The 23,347-nt window shown below is 35.0% G+C and overlaps 2 protein-coding genes across 2 annotated transcripts; both read left to right on the top strand.

Moving 5' to 3' along the window:
• Positions 1-4,531: 4,531 nt before the first annotated feature.
• Positions 4,532-5,209, top strand: LOC113324225. The gene has a single exon (XM_026572545.1). The coding sequence runs from the start codon at positions 4,532-4,534 to the stop codon at positions 5,207-5,209; it is 678 nt and encodes a 225-aa protein (XP_026428330.1).
• A 2,396-nt stretch (positions 5,210-7,605) lies between these two features.
• On the top strand, positions 7,606-9,136 carry LOC113321178 (protein LURP-one-related 8-like). The gene is made up of 2 exons (XM_026569058.1): positions 7,606-7,947; positions 8,042-9,136. Exons 1-2 carry the CDS (start codon positions 7,690-7,692, stop codon positions 8,414-8,416), a joined length of 633 nt encoding a protein of 210 aa, XP_026424843.1. The 5' UTR covers positions 7,606-7,689; the 3' UTR covers positions 8,417-9,136.
• The last annotated feature ends 14,211 nt before the right edge of the window (positions 9,137-23,347 follow it).

Here is a 23,347-nt window from a genome sequence, read left to right as displayed (position 1 = left end):
CAATGACCATACTTGGTAAACCTCAAGCTCACGATGACTATACAAGTATTTTGGACTACTCTAAAATTCAGCAGTCCTCCTTATAGTTTTGGCTCCCCGTAAATCCGCTCTGTCTATTTGCATGGGTAACCAAGGATGTATGAATTGGTGTCCTTTTCTAACTTATAATTATATTTTTCTAAAATAAAATTGATCAAGGATTGAGTCGTGTGGACATCATCATATCATCATCATTAATTTATAATGGTAAACACTTGGCTCTAATTATCTCGTCTTCAGATTCCTCTAAACTTTTGTTTCATCATCATAAGTTTAATGTAAATATATCATGCATGTTCCTAGGCTTAGTGTTATTGGATGATCGTATGCATTATTTTGATTTTTTGTTTTTTTTTTTTTTTTTGAAGAGAAAGGTTAATATATTAAGAAAAACGAAAAGTAAAAACATACAAGGAAAAATAAAACAAAGCTCCAACGAGCCAAGGACGGTCAATTGCAGACCAACTGTGCAAACGCGTCAATCACAAATGGAAAACACTAAGAAAATAAATGAAGATGAGTTATTTTAATGTTTGTCGCAAAGATAACTCAGAGCTTTGATATGTTTGTATTTATTGGTTGGTTTTAGCCAATAGTCATCGAGATTTAGATATAATCAAACACCTGTTCACAGTTCTATTCTCTGATAAAATGAAAGTTCTATCCAGTTTAACACAATAGATAACTTATGAGAGGGATGATAAATGGAGAAACCATATGCACTACACTATTATAGTCCGCACAAAAGTCGCACAAACCGCCCAAAGCAATACCCTCACAAAAATATTGTAAAGAACTGAAATCTTAAATTCTTCCTTTCATAAAATTTCCAATCACTTGTGGCATCGTCATTCACCGCAAGTTTGTCCATGCCCATCAATTCCTTTTCTTCTCCCGGAGGTTACCTTTTCCTAAGTCAACATCTGTTTCTAGTGAACCATTTGCTTTAATTCATTCGGATTTATGGGGTGCTGCACCTATTGATTCATATGATGGATACAAGTATTTCTTAGTATTAATTGATGATTTTTCTCGAGCAACTTGGTTATACTTATTGAAATCAAAAACTGAAGTGTATTCTGCTTTTATGGAGTTTCATGCTATGGTGGTTACTCAATTTTGTGCTAAAATTAAGGTGTTTAGATCAGATAATGGTACAGAATTTGTCAAAGGTTCACTTCCTATTTTTCTTAAAAATCAAGGGATAATCCATCAGTCCAGTTATGTGGGAACGCCCCAACAAAATGGGATAGCCGAAAGGAAACTTAGACACATTCTTGAAACAGCAAGGGCCATTATGCTTCATATGCATGTACCAAAAAAATACTGGTCTCATGGGGTTTTAACGGCTACCTATCTAATTAATCGACTACCTAGTCGTATTATTGAATTCAAGTCTCCTCTAGAAGTCTTAAAGGGTTACAAACCTGTTACATCTCACCTGCGGGTCTTTGGTTGTGTTTGTTATGTGCATCTCCAAGCAATCCACCGTGATAAGCTAGACCCTCGAGCAACACGTTGTGTATTTTTTGGTTATTCGTCGACCAAGAAAGGATATATATGCTACAATGTTACCTCTCGAAAGTTAGTTGTCTCCCGTGATGTTAGGTTTGTTGAAACAGAATCATTCTTTCGTCCAATGCTTGATTCCGAGAATCGTTCTCAGGGGGAGTATTTAGGTGATTTAACACCTATTAGTTCTCTACCACTTTCAACTGGTCATACTCCACAAACAAGTGAAGCAAACGAAGAGGATACATCTCCAGTTGGTAGTAACATGATCTCTCCCTTATTATCTGAACCCGAAGAGGTGAATAATGGTGACACAATTTCTTCTGAGATATCATCTACAGAACAAGCGGTACCAATTCCTCCTATTTTACGACGTTCGGGAAGAGGCAGTCACCCACCAGAAAAGTTAAAAGATTATCTCACATATCACACAGTTTCCTACCCTATAGAAGACTATATGACATATGATAATGTCACTCAACCTCATTTTTCATTCCTGAGTTCATTATCAAATGAACGTGAACCCACAAATTTCAGAGAGGCCAACTCAAAACCAATTTGGAGGAAATCCATGAAAGAACAATTACAATCTCTTGATGACAATGACACATATGATATTGTCAAACTGCCGGTGGGGAAGAAAACAGTTGGATGTCGTTGGATATACAAGATCAAGTATAAGAGCGACGGAACCATTGAACGGTACAAATCTAGATTGGTGGCTAAGGGATTTACTCAGACCTATGGAGTTGACTACATGGAAACATTTGCACCTGTAGCAAAAATGAATACATTTCGAGTACTTCTATCCTTGGCAGTCAATCAAGGATGGAAATTGTTTCAAATGGATGTAAAAGATGCGTTTTTACATGGAGATTTAGAGGAAGAGGTGTATATGAGTATACCCCCTGGTCACCCTCAAGAGACTCGGTATGGATATGCCTGTAAACTTAAAAAGGCCATCTACGGTCTTAAACAATCGCCACGAGCTTGGTATGCAAAGTTGAGTGGAGTTCTCAAGACTAGTGGTTTTAAAACAAGCATTGCAGACCCATCTCTCTTTAATAGAAAAGGAATGGCAGGTACCACTATTGTGTTGGTTTATATTGATGACATTGTTATCACTGGAGATGATCAACAAGGAGTCCTGAAGTTAAAGGCATTCTTACATAAAAAGTTTGTCATTAAAGACTTGGGTATATTGAAGTATTTTCTTGGCATAGAGGTGGCTTATTCAAATCAAGGAATATTTATTAACCAAAGGAAATATGTTATAGACATGTTACAAGAGAGTGGAAAGATGGGAATAAAACCATCTGACACACCTATTGATAGTGGCAGCAAACTTGGTGATGATGGGAAGCTAGTGTCAGATATTGGTTTGTTTCAGAGACTGGTAGGCAAGCTAATCTATCTGACCATCACCCGCCCAGATATCTCGTATGCAGTGAGTTTGGTCAGTCGATACATGCATGCTCCTAAAATCAGTCATATGCATGCAGTCGATCGAATTATCCAATATCTGAAAGGTTCTCCAGGAAGAGGTATTTGGATGCGAAAAAATGGCCACAGTTCTGTAACGGCTAGTTGCATAACTGCATACACTGATGCTGATTATGCTGGTTGTCCAGTAGAAAGGAAATCTACAACAGGTTTTTGTACCTTTGTTGGAGGAAACCTAGTTACATGGAAGAGCAAGAAACAGAATGTTGTCTCCAGATCAAGTGCCGAGGCAGAATATCGAGCAATGGCATCAACTACTTGTGAAATTATTTGGCTCCGCTCCCTTTTAAGAGATTTAGGATTTGGTTCTTCTCAACCAGCGAAATTGTTTTGCGATAATCAAGCGGCAATTCATATAGCATAAAATCCGGTATTCCATGAAAGGACCAAGCACATTGAAGTAGACTGTCATTTTATACGTGAGAAGTTGAGTGCCAAAATCATTTGCACTCCCTTTGTTCGCAGTGAGCAACAGTTAGCTGACATTTTCACGAAAGGATTACCAACTGCAAAGTTTCGTGAAATATTGGGCAAGTTGGGTTCAATTGACATTTTCGCACCAACTTGAGGGGGAGTGTTGGCGGAGAAGAGAATATTGAGGACGTGATGTGGTTATATGCCTTCCATTGTGTGTTAAGAGTGTGCACACTGTCATTTACTGTAGGAGATATTCTTGCTCTGAATACGTCTTTTGTTTATGGCAAGAATATATCCTCAAGCTCCTATTTAGTCCCGGAGCTTCCATTGTATGATGTACTGTGATAATACAATTCCTTCTCTTCTCCTGTGGATGTAAGCTATGAGCTGAACCACGTAATTCCTGTGTTCTACAACTGTGTCTTTTATTGCCAGCTTCCGCAACAGTAAATCTCAAACTCTAAAAAAAAAAGCGAAAAATTTCCACTTCCCAGTACTTTTTCCTCTCTTTAATCAGATACCGATATTATTTTAGGACTACCTCCGTTTCTGTAATAGTGTTATTTTCACTTTTACATTTTAGTCTAAAATTAGGTTAAATTGAAAAAGTGAATGTAACATTTTTGCGTGGGAGGGAGTATCATTTATTACCCTTGAAATGACAAACGTACTTACCATTGCCATAAAGATCCTGCCTACAATTTCCTAGCTTAGCCCGAAAACTGATGTCCAAGTTAAGACATTTAACAAACTAAGCAAATGTTCATAATCAGATAAAAGTTTCCAAGTTAAGACATCGTAAGTAAATGTTCGTAAACAGATAAACGTTGCCAACATCCATTGGTGATGTACGTTATTTGTCTTGTTGGAGTTCACATCTGTCACTACTATAAGAACGTATACCAACCTCTCCACCTTCATACCCAATCCATAGGCGTGCACATTGATCCGATAGGTTTTTCTGGCCAAGATGATACTGATGATGAGAAAGGATCGACGGAATGGCAGAAGAACACTATCAGTACCAGTCTTTGAGACAACATGCATAACAGTGTTAATGATGTCGATTATCATCTCTTCAACAACAGCCCAAAAAAATCCTGCCCAGAACGTTGACGAGTATTTGCCTGTGCTTGTGGCCGCACTAACAACACCTAGTGCTGATTACCTCCAAACTCAAAAGCTGGAACTTCAAGAATTTGATCTCTTGGGATGCATGTCAGTATCCCCGCAGATAGTACAATGTGCTCCGAATGTTTACCTGACTTATCTCTACCCTCATATACCACTCAATATTGTATCCTCTTGTTGCGTCGTCATATTTAAGGTTGGCGAAAAATGTTTGCCAAAATTCACCTTTCCAAAAATCGAATCCCGCCACTTCGGGTTCCAATACAATTTTCCCAATCAGCTCAAGCAACTCTGTGAAGTTATTCAGCCTCACTCATCTGCATTGTCAACTTCGTCAACTGGTGGTTTAGCTGTATCTTCTAAACAAAATGATCAAGTACTTGGAGAATGCTTATTCTCAAAACTTCGAAGTGTGGAGCAGTGCGAAAAAGAGGTGGTCACTTTTTTCACATCTTTGCAAGTTCAAACTATTGGAAAATCCTGCTGCAAGGCAATTATCGATATTACTGAAGGATGCTGGTCATCAGTATTTCCTTTCAATCCTTTCTTTCCTTCTTTGCTTAAGAACTACTGCATGCCACTGTTGGCCCTCCCTCCTTCCCCCTAGAATACCCATGATCTAGGGTTAAGTAATCTCTAAGTTCTACTTTTTTGTCACTTAAATTTGTTAAAATATCTTTATTATTGCTGAGATTATTACTCTCACATTGTTTGGGCAATCTAAGATCCTGCGGTTTATAATTCTTAGGGCCTCTCCACTCATTGTCAATTGATTCTGAGTTGGAAGCCCACACATTTCAAACATGGTATCAGAGCAGGCTATTCGCGACGAGTCATTAGACCGTGCCTTTACTCCGCGTCACCCGATTTATTATGCACGTGTTAGACCAAACGAGGCTACACATGAGGGGACGTGTTGAGATTATTAGTCCCACATTGTTAGGGTGATAGACGCATTTATGTGTCTAATATAGCCCAATTGTATATTGTGTTAGTACCCATTTTTGTACTTATTATGGCTTTTTATGTCCCTGTAGGTATTTCTGGAGAAATAAGCTTTTGCGGCGAAATTGGCTAAAAAAGTGGTTTTTGCGCTCGTGGGAGAAAATTACTATACGGACTCTCACTTTGGATAAGGAGTAACCTAATTACTAAGGGGTGACCCATTTCCAGGCATCTGCTAAAGGGGGCCCGGGACTGGATAGGGGAAGGTCACATTTCTTCACGTTTTCAAAAAATGCATTTTTGGCGGGAAAATGCATGCAGCGAGGAGCAGATTTGGAGATCGAATTTCTACGTGATTTTAGGAGATTCAATGGCTGTATTTGGTACGTATGGACTCTACAAGACTCAACAGGTCTGTTGCAATCGATTGGACCCAACCAATTGGGCTGGAATGGCCGAGAGAGGGTTTCAAAGCCTCAACAGAGAGACGTGTTCTGTTTCAAGTTTAGAAGATTTTTGAGAGATTTCTGGAGGACTTTGACGCCAGGATATGGATGTACCTGGTCCTGTTCAAGTATTAGTTGGAGTTTGGAGAGTTTAGATAACTCAGAAGAGGTCAGAAGACGCGTACAGGGAGGATTGAAGAGAGATATTCTCTTAACTGCACGGAGAAGAAATCTTGAATTTATACGAGATATTTGGGGTCTGTGGGATATATAAGAGTGGTTTCAAGTCATAAAAAGGGTTGGAAAACCTTAGGAGATAGTTTAGAGTCGAGGAGAGCCGAGGAGAAGCGATTACAGAGAGTTACAGTGCTGCTGCTGCTGCTATTCGAGGAGGAAGAAGAAGAGGAAGAACAGACCTGCTAAGGCAGTCGTTCTTCAACAGTCTTAAAACAGAAACGAGTGTCGTTGTTTTACAGCAACAGAAAACTATCGTTTAATTTTCAGCACTTACCCCTTTGTAACAGTGACGCTGTAACACTTCTGCAGCGTTGTTAATTCCTGTTTCATCTTATATACATCAATAAAAACACCTATTTTAGCCATGAATTTATCTTGTGAGTGTGTTTTTGGGATGAGGAGCTAAACCCATTAGCCGAGACGACGGAGGAAGCCATTGATCCATATTGATTGGTATAATTCTAATTTTATTATTTATTGCAATATTATTATTTGATTATTTGCATGGAATTGAATTTGAAATATTAGTTTTTATTGAATAGTTGTGAATTATTTTGATGAAGCATGTTGGGTTTTAAAAACTTTTGATGTTTTATACTTTGTGATTACAATTATTACTTCAAAAATATATTTGAGGCAAATATTAGAATTATTTTTAAAGATAGAATTGCATGAATATTATTTAGAGTTTAATATTTATTTGGTCAATGGTGGAATCCTAGTCTTGGTATTTTTCTCCAAAACTTTGAATTATTTTATTTAGTTGCCTGTTTAATTTAAATCTATAAAAATTGTTTTCTTCACAAGTCTGAAAAGAACCTGTTTACCACTACAACTACAATCACTACTTTTGATAAACCATCATAGGGCAATCTAAGATCCTGTGGTTTATAATCCTTAGGTCCTCTCCACTCATTGCCAATTGGTTTTGAATTGAAAGCTCACAAACTTCAAACAATTATAAAGAGATATTTTCAAATTTTTATTAAATTGAAATTAGAATAACTCACAAGATTTATCATTATTTCCACCTGTGTGTCTCAGACTCTCATGCATTGTATTTTATAAAACCCACATGTGGGAAATCGGTGAACCCATTTAAGCGCGAACCTGAATCTGAAGTTAGATCTGGAATTTATATTGTAATAAAAGGGTGAAAAATAGGGAGGCCAATAGCATTTCCGTTTTTGAATTCTTCATTTTCATAAAATTTTAATATTAATCACACGTGGCATCACCCATAACCACAAGTTTGTCCATGCCCATCAAATCTTCTACTTCCACAAGTAAGCAAAATACGATTAATTCTTTCACCAACTTTTAAGTAAAGATCGCATCATCGCGCGGCAAAAAACTATAAGTACTACATTTTCTCCAAGCATAAATCTCCAAACTCTAAATATTTCTTCCACTTCACAATACTTTTCCTCTCTTTAAGCGGTTACCAATATTAACAACCATGCCAAAGGTTTATCCAAATGCGAATGATCCAAATGCAACAACAGCAAAACCCACAGAAATCCCCAGACATGTTTCGAACAGACAGATGGAGGTATTAACAGTATGGAAAAAATCACTTATCTTCAACTGTGACGGTTATACTGTTTTTGATACAAAAGGAAATCTCGTCTTTCGTGTTGATAATTATCAATCTGGGAAAAAAGAAATCGTTTTAATGGATGGCATAGGAAAATCTCTTCTTATAATCCGTCGTAAGGTGAGCATGATTTCGGTCATTTATCTCTGTCCAAGGACCTTATTCATTACCTATTAATGGCGTCTAATTGTCCTTTTGTTAATTTTCTTTACAGAGATTGAGTTTGGCAGATAATTGGATGGTGTTCGACGGGGAAACTTCGGTTAGTCCAATATTCTTGGTGAAAAAGCCCGTGAATTTCTTAGCATCAAAGAACTTAGCTCACGTGATGTCTTGCCAAACTAACAATAAGAATCAGCTGATATATGAGATTATTGGATCGTATGCACAACGGCGAGTGGCTGTGTATGATAGCAGAAAAAGACTTGTAGCTGAAATTCAAAGCAAAGAAGCTAAAGCAGGTGTATCATTTGGTGGTGATGTATTTTCGTTGATTATACAACCTGAACTTAATCAGACAGTTGCGATGGCTCTTGTTATATTAATGGAGCAAATGTTTGGATTGAGAAGATCAATTAGTTTAGGGTGATTAATACTGGCGTACACTTCAGATCGAATATACTTATACTTGGAAATTGGATATTGAGAACAATACCGGCAATCGGATCCAAAGAGGACCTTACGGGAGAACCCTTTAAATGGGATTGCAGTTGTTGCAGAAATACCTCATGCAGAGCATGGTTTGCTAAGGAAAGCTGCAACTAGATGCTAGCTCAAGATAATGAGTTGGAGCAAATAACAATCTGGAATCCCAAACAAAGTGAAGTTATCATTATGGCTGGCGAGGTGTATACCAAGAGCTTTACAAAATGGTGTGGTATCGCCTCACTGGAAACTAAACACGCAGATTGATCAGCTGCATTTACGGAGTTTTGGCACCTAAATTAATTGCAACTCAGAACCATTTGTTGTTATGGTGTATACATCTCAATTTTTAGGAAAAGGACTGGCATGTATGTTTGTTTTTTGTTGTTCCTTTTTCAGATTAACTACAAATAAACCACAAGGCAGACATCATGGTTATGTTTCATCCTTCAGTTATAGGATACCACCAAACTACTTCCATCAAATCAAAACCAAAACCAATGGTTTAAAATTCTTTGTGGATTAATTCCTAGGCTGTTTTTTTTTTCCTTTCATTGGATGAAGGGAAATGAATTATGTATATGCTCAAAAGAGATGTTACTTGTAATGTTTGTAGCTAAATGCTAAAAAAAAGGATCACAAAAGTGATGATTTAATTGGATTAGGATTAGGATCCGGATCACGAAATGACGTTTCATCCTCTTCAAACTCTTCAAAATGTTCCCAACTCAAAGGTATAACATCTAGAGATTCACTAATCCAACTGATTTTTGTCATTTTCTTGGCTCTATGTTTAGACCACACAAGATGAATTACTTCTTTCGCACAAGCACATGGAAATGTCGCACTTCAAATATTGCATCCTCATAGGGAGATCATATCAGTAGTACCAATAGAGTAATAGCACCTATCAATTGACAGGGGGGTGATGAAATTTGTAAATTTACGTAGCATTCGACAAAGGTAGGGTCTGTATGTTGTCTGTCTCTGTTAGGATATATAATTAGTCGATTTTTTTTTCTATGGGAAAATGAATTATTCTTAACTAGCAAATATAGTATATAAGATTTAAAATTTCGTTTCTATCAAATACATTAGAGATAATGTTGGATTGCTTAACTTTTTGTTGTAATTTCGTAGACATACGTTGTTCTTTATTCTTGCTTTCTTGACAATTCGATCCGCTACTGAATTGTATTTTCTATTTGTAAACTTTACCCGAGTTTGAGGAAGATCTTTTAAAATTGTCTTGGCTTCTTGAACGATGTTTTCGGCTGTCCATAAGAAATTTGTGTTGTCTTTATTGATGTTGTCTGCCAAGTCGATCTGTGTTCACTCGTTAAATTAATAATCTCTTCACCCTTTTCAAAAATAATAAAAATGCAGAGACTTCACAGTGGTGCCTAAATAAACCACTTTAAAACCGCCTAGATACAAATAAATGGGCTCCACGTTGGGGATTTTTTTTTATGATGCCGCATAAGAGAGCTTGTGAGAGTGGCGGTTTTTAAAATGTTCGTTTGTGCACTACATCAAGAATTTTTGGAAATTTTAAGGCTTTTTATTTGAAAAAGTTCAACTGTAATACATGTAAAATTTTAAGGCTTTTTATGACTGAATAAGTTCATATAGTCATACAGAAATGATGTTTCGCGGTGATTGAAGGCCGATTCACCTGCGTATTTTGGTCTGAACAGACACAGAAGACGGACCCGTTGAGATAAGTGGGAGCACTAGACTAGACCTCACTTGTGTTTCAATTTCAGTGCAACTTTTTTTTTTCTTTTTTTTAATCGGTTTTTGGAAATTTGTTTGGGTTTTGGAAATTTTAGCATTTTGTGGGGGTCAGAAAAATCATGTCTGTTAATTGGGGATCGGAATTACCAGAAATTCCGTTTTATATGAGATAAAAAAATTATATCCGATCCTAACCGTCGGATCACTCAAACGATACCTCTTACTAATTCCGGTCACCATTAACAGCTACGAGAAAAATGAGATTAGTTCTACTTTTGAGCACTAGAGTCTAGACCCCGCTTGTTTTTTCGATTTTAGTGTAATTTTTATTTGGGTTTTGGAAACTTTTAGTATCTTATGAGGGTCAGAAAATTAAATTACGTGAGAGACATTAGTTTGACCACACCAAAGATTAGTTCTACTTTTGATTCATGTAAAGATTTTATGAGCAGACTTATTTAAGAACTTGCGTGATTCATGTAAAGATTTTATGAGCAGACTTATTTAAGAACTTGCGTCCAAGTTCTTAAATAAGTCTGCTCACTATCCAACCGCTGCTGTCTTATGAATAAGTCTGCTCACTTTCCACTCGTTGCTGGTAACAGCGGTTCCTATGGAATGAATAAACTATCAAGTTTGTTCATTTAGTTCTCATTATGGACTCAACAAACATGAAAAATGGATGTTCAAACCAACAAATTTGTTGGTTTATTCATTGAGTTGGAGGATGCAGCGAGCGTTTGATGATAGCCCGGGCAATGGTGGGAAAAACGCTGGCGCTCGAAGGAAAACGCTGGAGTTGGAAGGAAAAACTCCAGCGCTTGGAGCAAAAACGCCCCATACTTTTCTCTCTCCCAAACCCGGTTATTATATTTAGAGTTTATTTTTTATTATTTGTTTTATTAGCTTAATATTCGGTGGGACCGAACTCTTATTAGTTTATATAAATAAAATCATTAGTGTGACCCAACTCTTATTAGTTTATATTGATAAAAACACTAATGGGTCCCTAAAATATCAGATTTGTTCATTTTACCTTGTTTTTCATAGTGGAAAATAGAATTTGTTCATCCACGTGGCTCAACAAAATAATAAATTTGTTGATTACCATAGGAATTGCCCTAAGGGACTAAGGCAGGGCCTAGTTAGCAATTCGAAATTTGGCATACATACAAAATGACAAGCGTACAAATATTATACATATTAGTAAAAATGAAATTCGGTCAATAATATGGTAAACGGTTCATAATTTGGTAGGAAATGGGAACGGCATATGTACATGTATAATTCGTTTTAAAAGTATGGATTCGGGGACACAAAAGTTTGCATATTGTTGGAATATTGTGGACCGTGTGTATAAGAGATAAAAGTGGAGACCAAGTAACCGTGAGACCAAGTCAGCTACTAAATCTAGAAAATATTATGCAATTAGTTTTCTAAATATGCATTACCTAGTCAAAGATATTTGAATTTAATATTATCTTCTAGGTTTAATTTATACTATAAATTAGAGTGCAAATATATCAGTAAAATTATCCCAGTATCTACTGATGATCATAATATAATTCACCCCTGTGAGGTTTTGTCGGTGGATGCAGGTGTTAGTGCTAAACCACTTTAAATCTCTTTGTCTTCTATTTAATTCTGATTCCTATCTCTTAACATAAATCTAATATGGTACAGAGAAGGAAAAGATCAATGTTTTTTTTTCCTGATTAAAATTGCTTCCGCTTTCTGTTTTTCATTTGCTTTTCAGACCCTTATTCATGCCGGTATAATGTTTTTCTTATTAACTAACTGGCATTGGCTTTTTGGGTCTTCTTTATCAATTTTTATTGATATCTAATCCCTGTCAGATCCCTGTTTTTTTTTCTTTAGAAACTTTCACTAGGAAGTGAAATTCCAGACATGCAAGTCTTGTGTTCCTCAAGACGGGGTTTTTCAATTTCTATTCAACTATGTAAATTTGTTCTAAACTTCTTATTCTATCATTACTCGTTATTTTTGATGTGATTTTCTATTCAAACTAACAGTCTTGGTTTTAAGTTCGGCTTTGTCACAAGTCTAAGTTTACTCTCTATTTATATCTATGATTTGTGTTCGTGATCGGTACACGACTTTGTTTTGTTAGATGGAATATAAGGTCTCGTCTTTTAGGCCTAATGATGATCAACGCTATTATCATACTAAAAAATACTTCTCTCCACGAGGAAGAGGAGACAGAAAAGCTAATGATCAATTTTTGATCAACATAATCTCGTTGTTTCCCGCCTAAGCATATCTATTTTTTGAACTTATCTAATATTAAAATATTCACATCCTTTTTGTATTTTTCTGTTGTTTGTGAATACAGTAAAGTGAATCAAGTGATATTGTATCAGATTTCTTCCTTCCCATTTGTTCACGGCAAAGATCCTTTAATTTTAATATCATGGAATATTGGAATAATATTTTTGTGTTTTGCTTTAATGTTTTCATTTCGAAATAGTTCAGGCTTGAGTACTGAAGATTACATTATTTCTCAATCCAAATCACTTTCTTCTTTATCCGGGCAAGTTCACTTTCGAAGGTATCACTTACTTTCGAATACATAATATTTTTTTAATCAAATTAAATTTTTTAATATCACACATGTTGTCGATGTTACTCATCATCTAAAGATGATTGCTATTATGATATTATTTTGATATGATTATCTCTTTGATCGTCAAACTTGTATTGGGTCGGTGTATCTTGGCTACATTGGCATATGTATCGCCAAACACATATGCTTCAACTAAAATCTGTTGGTATCTATGATAATTTTTTGGTTCACACATTCAACACGTATACGTGAATATATGTATTTGTTCTTCCAAAACAAAAATGTTTGTTTCACCTTTGACAACAAGTTTATGCTTTGTTGTTTCATCTATAGACTGACCTACGGATTACCCTTTTCAGTTCTTTTGTCCAGGATCTTATTATTCATGTAATCTTCTGATTTTTCTCGTGCATATTCATTATGCATGAAAGATATTAATCATGTCTAAACAGTCAACATTTTGTACAATAATCATTCTGTTTGATTCAACACTATTGGTATGTATTTTTTTTCTTCATATCCATCAAACTTGTACAACAATGGTGTGCTAACTTTGATTTGTGGTTGTTGTGCACCACTTACTCAATGTTATGTTTTTATCTTTTCCCTAGAATCTTTTACTAATTTTATCTTGGCCTTTATCCATCACATAAAATGTGGTTTCATGTGCACAATCTCCATATCTCATCACTGATTTTCATAAAATAATTTCATCTTAGTCTATGTAATTAGTTTTCATAGACTATCAATCACATCATCTTAGTCTTAATTTATTTTCCAAACAACGTGCTCTGTTTTGGGAAAAGATTCCAAACTTCACTTGAAGTTGTTTTATTTCACCTTGAGTCTTTCCTTTTATCAAAAGTATTCAAATTCAATTCTGAATATATTCTTTGATATCCAAGTTGCCAGCGTTACTTACTTAAAAAAATCCATCCCATATAGTTCGACTGCCAGTGTGTCGTGTTGAAAAACAGTTTGTATCAAGTCTTCTGTTCTGAGTTCAAGCACAATGTCCGTGTTACAAGATATTTTTCCGGAAATTTTTCAAGTTGAACACTTCAAATATCTCTGTGTCCAACTTGAAGGGGTGTTGGAATATTGTGGACCTTGTGTACAAGAGATAAAAGTGAAGACCAAGTAACCATGCTATCCTTGCAGTCAAATGAAGACCAAGTCAGCTATTAAATCTAGAGAATATTATGGAATTAGTTTTCTAGATATGCATTACCTAGTCAAAGATATTTTAATTTGATATTGTCTTCTAGGTTTAATTTATACTATAAACTAGAGTGCAAATATGTCTGTAAAATTATCTCAGTATCTATTAATGATCATAATATAATTCACCCCGGTGGAGTTATGTCAGTGGACGTAGGTGTTAGTGTCGAACCACTTTAAATCTCTTTGTCTTCTATTTAATTCTGGTTCCGATCTCTTAACATAAATCTAATATAGTAGAGAGAAGGAAAAGATCAATGTTTTTTTTTTCCTGATTAAAATTGCTTCCGCTTTCTATTTTTCATTTGCTTTTCAGACCCTTATTCATGCCGGTATAATTTTGTTCTTAATTATGAACTAACTGGCATTGGCTTTTTGGGTCTTCTTTATCAATTTTTATTGATATCTAATCCCTGTCAGATCCCTGTTTTTTTTTTCTTTTGAAACTTTCACTAGGAAGTGAAATTCCAGACATGCAAGTCCTGTGTTTCTCAAGACGGGGTTTTTCAATTTCTATTCAACTATGTAAATCTGTTCTAAACTTCTTATTCTATCATTACTCGTTATTTTTGATAAGATTTTCTATTCCAAACTAACAATCTCGGTTTTAACTTCGGCTTTGTCACAAGTCTAAGTTTACTCTCTATTTATATCTATGATTTGTGTTCGTGATCAATACACGACATGGTTTTGTTAGATGGAATACAAGGTCTCGTCTTGTAAGCATAATGATGATCAGAGCTATTATCATACTCAATAATACTTCTCTCCATGACGAAGAGGAGACAGAAAAGCTAATGATCAATTTTTGATCAACATAATCTCGTTGTTTCTCGTCTAAGCATATCTATTTTTGAACTTATCTAAAATTAAAATATTCACATCCTTTTTGTATTCTTCTGTTGATTGTGAACATAGTGAAGTGAATCAAGTGCTATTGTATCAGATTTCCTTTCTAGCCAATTGTTCACGGCAAAGATCCTTTCATTTTAATATCATGGAGTATTGGAATAATATTTTGTGCTTTGCATTGAACATATAATGTTTTCATTTCGCAATAGTTCAGGCTTGAGTACTGAAGATTACATTTATTCTCAATCCAAACCACTTTCTTCTTTATCCGGGCAAGTTCACTTTCGAAGGTGTCACTTACTTTCGAATACATAATAGTTTTTTAATCAAATTAAATCTTTTAATATCACACATGTTGTCGATGTTACTTATCATCTAAAGATGATTGCTATTATGATATCATTTTGATATGATTATCTCTTTGATCGTCAAACTTGAATTGGGCCGGTGTATCTTGGCTACATTGACATATGTATCGCCAAACACATATGTTTCAACTATAATCTGTTGGTATCTATGATAATCTTTTGGTTCACACGTTCAACACGTATACGTGAATATATGTATTTCTTCTTCCAAAACAAAAATGTTTGTTTCACCGTTGACAACAAGTTTCTGCTTTGTTGTTTCATCTATAGACTGACCTACAAATTACCCTTTTCAGATCTTTTATCCAAGATCTTATTATTCACGTAATCTTTTGATTTTTCTCGTGCATATTTATTATGCATGAAAGATATTAATCATGTCTCAACAGTCAACATTTTGTACAATAATCATTTTGTTTGATTCAACACTATTGGTATGGATTTTTTTTCTTCATATCCATCAAACTTGTACAACAATGTTGTGCTAACTCTGATTGGTGGTTGTTGTGCACCCCTTACTCAATGTTATGTTTTAGCTTTTCGCTAGAATCTTTTACTAATTTTATCTTGGGCACCTTTATCCATCACATAAAATGTGATTTCGTGTCCACAATCTCCATATCTCATCACTGATTTGCATAAAATAATTTCATCTTAGTCTATGTAATTCATATACTATCAATCACATCATCTTAGTCTTAATTTATTTTCCAAACAACGTGCTCTGTTTTGGGAAAATATTCCAAACTTCACTTGAAGTTTTTATATTTCACCTCAAGTCTTTCCTTTTATCAAAAGTATTTAAATTCAATTTTGAATATATTCTTTGATATCCAAGTTGTTGGCGTTACTTACTTTAAAGAAAAAAGCCATCCCATATAGTTCGACTACCAGTGTGCCGTGTTGAAGCCAATTTGTATCAAGTCTTCTGTTCGGAGTTCAAGCACAAGGTCCGTGTTACAAGATATTTTTCCGGAAATTTTTCAAGTTGAACACTTCAAATATCTCCGTGTCAAACTTGAGGAGGGTGCTGGAATATTGTGGACCTTGTGTACAAGAGATAAAAGTGAAGACCAAGTAACCATGTTATTCTTGCAGTCAAATGAAGACCAAGTCAGCTACTAATCTAGAGAATATTATGCAATTAGTTTTCTAGATATGCACTACGTAGTCAAAGATATTTGAATTTGATATTATCTTCCAGGTTTAATTTACTCTATAAAATAGAGTGCAAATGTATCTGTTAAATCAGTATCTACTGATGATCATAATATAATTCACCCTTATGGGGTTTTGTCAGTGGACGTACGCGTTAGTGCCGAACCACTTTAAATTTCTTTGTCTTCTATTTAATTCTGATTCTGATATCTTATCATAAATCTAATACATATATACACATATGAAAAAGGGTTTTTTAAGATGACTGAAGAGGAGGATAATAAGTTTCTGATTTAAAATTCTTCTCGAAAAAAAAAGTTTTGATTTAAAATAGGTACATTTACTAAATATAGAGAATATAAACACAAAAATGCGTCTGGCTTGGTGGGTTAGCACTTACGCCTTGTTTGTTTACTCCTGACTCATCTGAATCATCTGGATCTGAATTGTCTGGATCTGACTGAAATCATTTGCTTGAGTCAGATCTGACTGAATATGTTTGTTTCAGTCATATCTGACTCAATTGACTCAAAAAAATGTGAGTCAGTGGTTTGATTCCATGAGTCAGGGGTATTTTGTTATCTGACTCAAACGGGTCCGAGTCAGAGGTTATGTCTGAGTCAGAGGTCGAGTCAGATCTGACTCTTAAAAGACGAGGGTACCCAAATATACCTCAATCTAAAACTTTTCCTACCTATAAGTCCTTTCTCCGAAGTGATTTTCTATGGACTGAGTCGAGACAATGCAACTAATCGGTTCACACTTCGTGTGATCGTCTATGGATACGAGATCGAGACAATACAACGAAGTATGTTTACTTGATAAAAAGGTTCGGACTTAACCAAATACAATAGGATTACTTATCAAGTAAATAGGAATTAACGTTTTTTGTAATTTACTTTAATTATAATAAAACAATTATAATGCGGAAAATAAAAGTAAATGACACAACAAGGTTTTGTTAATGAGGAAATCCCAAATGCAGAAAAGCCCCGAGACCTTGTCCAGAATTGAATACTCTCAGGATTATGCCGCTATACAAAATAACCTAACTTCGTATAGTTGAGACCAAGAAACTAAACCTGTAGTTCACCTAGTTCCGTCTGTATTCCCACGCCTCCAACTTATGAATAAGTCAAATACTTAGAACAATTCTTTTGGTTCTCATTCCAAACAGTAAAGGAACAACAAATATGTTTGGTATCAACTCTCTTCAACCAAGTGATATGACTCAGACAAAGGATCTTCTATTTATCTTAACATAAAATCCTTCGTCAGGTCCTTAGATTTATGTTATGTTCAATTACCAAAGCAATCGTTAAGATTTTGCAAACAACACTCTTAATCCAAAGAATTGTGTTGATGCCGATATACACAACTAATCAATCCAATTCTATCACAAAGATAAAACCGATTATAGTTGGATCCTATTTTTACTGAAACAGGTATTGTGCACACTAAAGATTATGAACCCCAAATCAGAAATCTTCAATATCTTCTTTGTCTTCAAATCTTCTTAAATCTTCAATAAATACCTGCACACAAAAACTTGAGTCTCTTGTGATCAATCATGCACAGAACGGAGTCTGCTAACAATGGATTATCACAAGATCGTCTTTAGAACTAAAACAATCTAAAGATCCATGTTGAAACTCTGAACTAGTTTGAGTGAATCTTATATCAGAAGAGAAGATCCTCAAGCATAAACAAACTAGGTGCAATCAAAGTTCAACCACCGTTAGTCAATCAAATCAATGAAAACAAAAGATAAACCACAATTATCTAGTTTCCACCAACGGTACTAACAGAGCTTCTCAATCCCAAAGAAGACTTTAAAACGACCGGACGTAAGAGATTTCTCCTAATTAGGTTACTCTCCTATCCGAATAGGTGGCTTCACCAATAACATCATAACAAGAGGTAGTTTGCTGTTACGAAGGATTAGTTTGCTAGAAATGCAAACTTCAGTATTTATAGACAAGGAAGTTTGGACACCATGGAATTTCCAAAACCGAAAATATTCTCAAGATACTCATTAAAGCACAAATTGGGTTTCCATAATTCCTGGAAATGGTCTGTCCAAAAATAATGATCGGAATCTCTTGGAAAATCTCTATTTAGTAAATGCACATTACTAATTCTTATTTTCCTAAAAATGAAATTAATAACCTTAATTAAAAGATTCTTAACTTATTTATGTTTCGATCCTGTGGTTCTCTTCCCTTAGCTATTAAGGAATAACTTTGAACAATAAAAGAATAACTTTCACAGCACGTGTTCAAAGTATGTCGACATCCTTACTTTGTAAGTCCTCTTTCATACTTATAACCTTGAAACCGATTTGACACATTTTCAAACAAGTTTAGAATTGGTTCATCTGACTTTCAAGAACTATGCGATTCATCAAAGAACATTCAATCACAAAACATGGGTGTAACGGTTATACCAAACAAGTTTCGGTTCTACCTCCGTGTGAGTAGTGTGCATAGTCACACTAGCTTTCAAAAATTCGGTGACTAGGTACTAGGATCGATTCCCCACATATATATATGGTATCTAACTTATATGTGTTGCACATGTCCATATGATCGGTTCCCCTTTGCCTAAAAACGTGTTGCACATGTCCATAGGATCGGTTCCCCTTTCTGCTATAAACTTGTTGCACCTCATACAAGGATCGATTCCGCTTTGTGATGTACTGCACCTCTTACTAGGATCAGTTCCCCTTTACCCAGATTTGGTCATACATAAAATCACAAACTCGATAATACCATCTTAGGTGATTACTTAAGATCGGTTTCACTAATAAAAGTCATACCAATACATTAGTCAGGCCTTTGTGAATAGTTTTACCAAGAACACAAAAAAGTCATGAATGTTTATACTAATCACACATATTGGTTGTTCCTACTATATGCAATGAATAATAATACCAATAACACCTGGCGATTTCATTTTCGATTCACAAACCAAGTTCATGAATTTACTTCCTTAGAACACATGTAAAACATTGTTCCCTATGATGAAATCCTCACCTCATACCCATACATAATCACAATAGCATTTGAACGATTATGTTGATGTCTTATCTACAAAGTTTAATGGTTAAGCAATAAACCTCGTATTGTATTCCTTAGTACTATGTCTATATAGAGTTCAATCATGCTTCGCAGTTTTGTTTTCAATATGCACGACTTGAAAGATATGTTAGGGAATGAAACAGTTCATGTCAAATATCACTAACCTCAAGTGGAAGGATGATGTTGTCGTTGTAGCTTCTTACTTCTTCACTTCTTCAAGTCTTTGCAATACTTGTAATGTCTCATATCCTAATACTTTCAAGCTAACCTATACGAAGTTGACTCAAGTACATAATCAAGCGACTCTTAACATGAGTTTTGATTCACTAAAATATGACAACCAAACTTGACATACCAACGCTTGATGGGTTCAACCGAGCTATGCTCTAACAATCTCCCCATTTGTCAATTTTAGTGACAAAACTCTTACATAATATGGATAAACAAATTAAAAGAATTCATTACACATACGCTTGATTCCCGAATTCAACAACACAGTAATCTGCATACATTCAACCCTTAAAAATGTCGTTGTTGACATTATAATAACAAAGCTAATACCCCCCCCCCCCTCCCCTAAAGGAAGATAGGTATATTTTCAATCCGCATGTCTTTGTTATACCAATTAATATGATATGTTACTCCCCCTAATCTATGCTTTCACTCTTCGTTTAGATAAACGTTTAAGCACCAATGTTCTTTTCCTTAGTGATTCCAATCAATATAAAATCAATGCCAGTATCACTTGTTTACTCCATATATTTCTCCCCCTTTTTGTCACAAAATGACAAAGAAGCGAAAAAATATAGGACAAACCGAAAAGAATCTTACAAATTTTAAAATAGACTTGCAACCTGTAGAGTTAAGCACGAGGGTTCCACACACCATTTTCTGATAACCAATATCAAAACCGAAACTACAAGTAGTTTTATTTTGATATGTTACCAAGGAAACAATTGTCTGAAACAATTTTCCCATTTAAGTTTAGTAAACCAAAAATCAACTAAGCACCTTAGTTCCTTTTCTAAACCGATTGTACAAAAACAATCGCTTATTCGATAAGACCAAAATAAAGATAACTCTATTTTTATCATCAGGTTATAATTATCCATAAACTTAGACCTTTCAATTTTAAACAAGACAAGTACTAGGTTAGTTAACTAGCATTTCTTGTTAAGGCATTCGATTAGACTTGAATAACCGAAACCTCACTTCGATAAGTCTAACTAAGATCAGAATTAACTTAGTTTCTCTTATCTGGAATTGAATTGCACTAAACAACTCGTCGCGTAAACCTTTTCTTTCGTTAAGCCATAAATAATTCATACAAACCAAATAAATCAACTTGCATAATTATTCACCTCAACCGGAAGCAATTGAAACAACATAGACATTAAAGCACCACAATTGCATCGAAATTTTTAAGCCTAAACAATTGATACCACACAATAAAGCAAGATAACAATAGTTTTTCTTAACCGGAACCAATTGAATCACACAAACATCCATACACATATAATGGAATAAACATCAATTGTACCGAAATTTTGTTAAGCAAAAGCAATAAATATATATGAAATAAACTCAGGCTTTTCTTAAACAGTAAAACGATTAACTAACAAACTCGTTACCTCAAATTTCGCATCCACTTCTCCAATATGTTTGCACCTTCGTCCAGGGAGAATTGATATCGAGATATCATCATGTTGTCATCCTTATGTAAAAACAAAAGAATAACAACAACCAACCTTTACCATAGAAAGGTTGAAAATCGGTTTTAACAATTGCAAGAAAAAGTTGAAAATCGCTGAAACACATATGCTTTTATGCTAAACCAAAACCGATTCAACATATTGTGACTTTTTCACATATTGTTTCTACCATAACCCCTCATGATACTTTGATAAAGCCTACCAACATGGGCTAGAACTTAATCCTGCTAAATCAACAAGTCAGCCAAACCACAAGGGTTCACAATATTATGAGATCGAATATCAAGGTTAGAAAACCGAAATCAAACATCCCATAAACATATGCAATACACCATAAATATTCAATAAAGAATAATGTATTTCAATTACCTCTATCTTATAGGGAATTTAATTGCGAAAAAAACGCAAAAAGAATGAGGTCATTCCGAGTTCGGACGAAGAAGTTATGGGCAAAACAGTTTTAGACTTCTTCGTATGGGGACCTCTCACTAGGATCTGTTCCCCATATTGCACCTATCACTAGGATCGGTACCCCAAGTGTTACTTGAGACGAATCACAACACCAAACTGTTTTTGACATAACTTTTGCGTACGATGTCCGAATTCAGTAATTTTTGGCTCGTTTTAACCGTAAAAACAAGAGCTACACATATATGATCAGTAGATATCAACATCATAAATTCACAATTACCGTTTCTATCAAAACCTCAAATATAGATAGAGAAAGTATGAGTATATAAGAAAAGAAATCTCCTAAAGATGTTAATTAGTCATATAATAACCGAGAGATCATGTGCTCAGTTTCATGTGCTTCCTCACCTTTCAAAAAATTGAGAACCAAGGTGAGTATGCACATTTTAACACAACTAGGTTGTGTTGAGTTGATCCTTGTCTTGTTCGTCACGAGTGACTAAGACAGAATCATCATTCTTGACCTCTTGCTTGGTTTGTTTTCTCTTGTTCCATTTCTTGTTTTTCTTCTTTGACTTGTGATGAAGAGTGTCATTATCACAACCTTTACTAGTACAAGAAATTTCAAACATAATGTCTTTCTTTAGCCTTTCAAGAAGACTCTTGTAATTATTGTCACCAACAATTAACAGTTGAGAGTCATTCTTGTGACTAACTCTTGGTCCCTTCTTAGTTATAGAGGACTTCGGGACCCATTTAGAGTTGTGTTTTGCAGGATAAGCCTTCTCCTTCATACCATTAGGATCATTGTCCTTTTGAATATTTTGCGAAACACCCTTTCTACAATTTGGAACATCATATCTTGTCTTTGTGTTTACAAAGTTATCTATCTTTCTATATTCAGGTCTTTTATGAGATGACCTTGTCGAGTGATATGCAAAATTTGAACTATCATTATAATAATTCTTTTGCCTAAACTTAGGACAATAACGATTTGAGTTCTCATGAGGAGAAAACTTAGCCAACTCGTTTGATACAAAAGAAAGTGCATCTTGCATCTTACGAACTTTGCATCCCCATTGCAAGTGTCCTTTACTACCACAATAATAACAAAGCTTAGTATAAATATACGAAGTATGAGTTTTGATGTTACCTTTTTGTGGATCCTCTTGCATTGAAGCTCGACAATTTTTCTTCTTCTTCTTGTCTTTGTTCAACGTTGTTGCTTTCTTGACATTAGCAGAAATGCCTTCTTTACTGCTGGTTGAACATTATTCTTAGGCTTGACAGACTTTTCTTCTTTACAAGAAATATGAGCATCTTTGTCATCAGTGGAAGCCTCTGGTTGAGAAGAATTAGTAGCTTTGACAAATTTTACCACTTTGTTAATATTTGAAGCATCTATTTCCTTATAGCCCAATCCTCGTGTTTCACGATGATTTCTACTTGCTTCTAACATTGAGGTTAACATTGAACTTTTTAAGGTCCAAATTTCTTCTTCCAATGTCTTGATTTTATCAAGAGCACCAGCTATATCAGCCTTAAGATGTTTTTCTCGTGAGAGATATACACCTTCTTTCTCTTCAAAACTCTTTGGCTGAGAATTAACCCTTGCTTCAGATTCAACAAGTTTCTTTTTCGCCAAAAAGAGATCTCTTCGAAGTTTTTCACATACTCATACATAATCAAAATAGCATTCAAACGATTATGTCGATGTCTTATCTACAAATTTTAATGGTTAAGCAATAAACC

The sequence above is a fragment of the Papaver somniferum genome, chromosome 11 (genome assembly GCF_003573695.1).
Source record: "Papaver somniferum cultivar HN1 chromosome 11, ASM357369v1, whole genome shotgun sequence".
Lineage (NCBI taxonomy): Eukaryota > Viridiplantae > Streptophyta > Magnoliopsida > Ranunculales > Papaveraceae > Papaver > Papaver somniferum.
The sequence above is the reverse complement of the archived record's forward strand: the minus strand, read 5'-3'. Positions and strand labels throughout refer to the sequence as shown.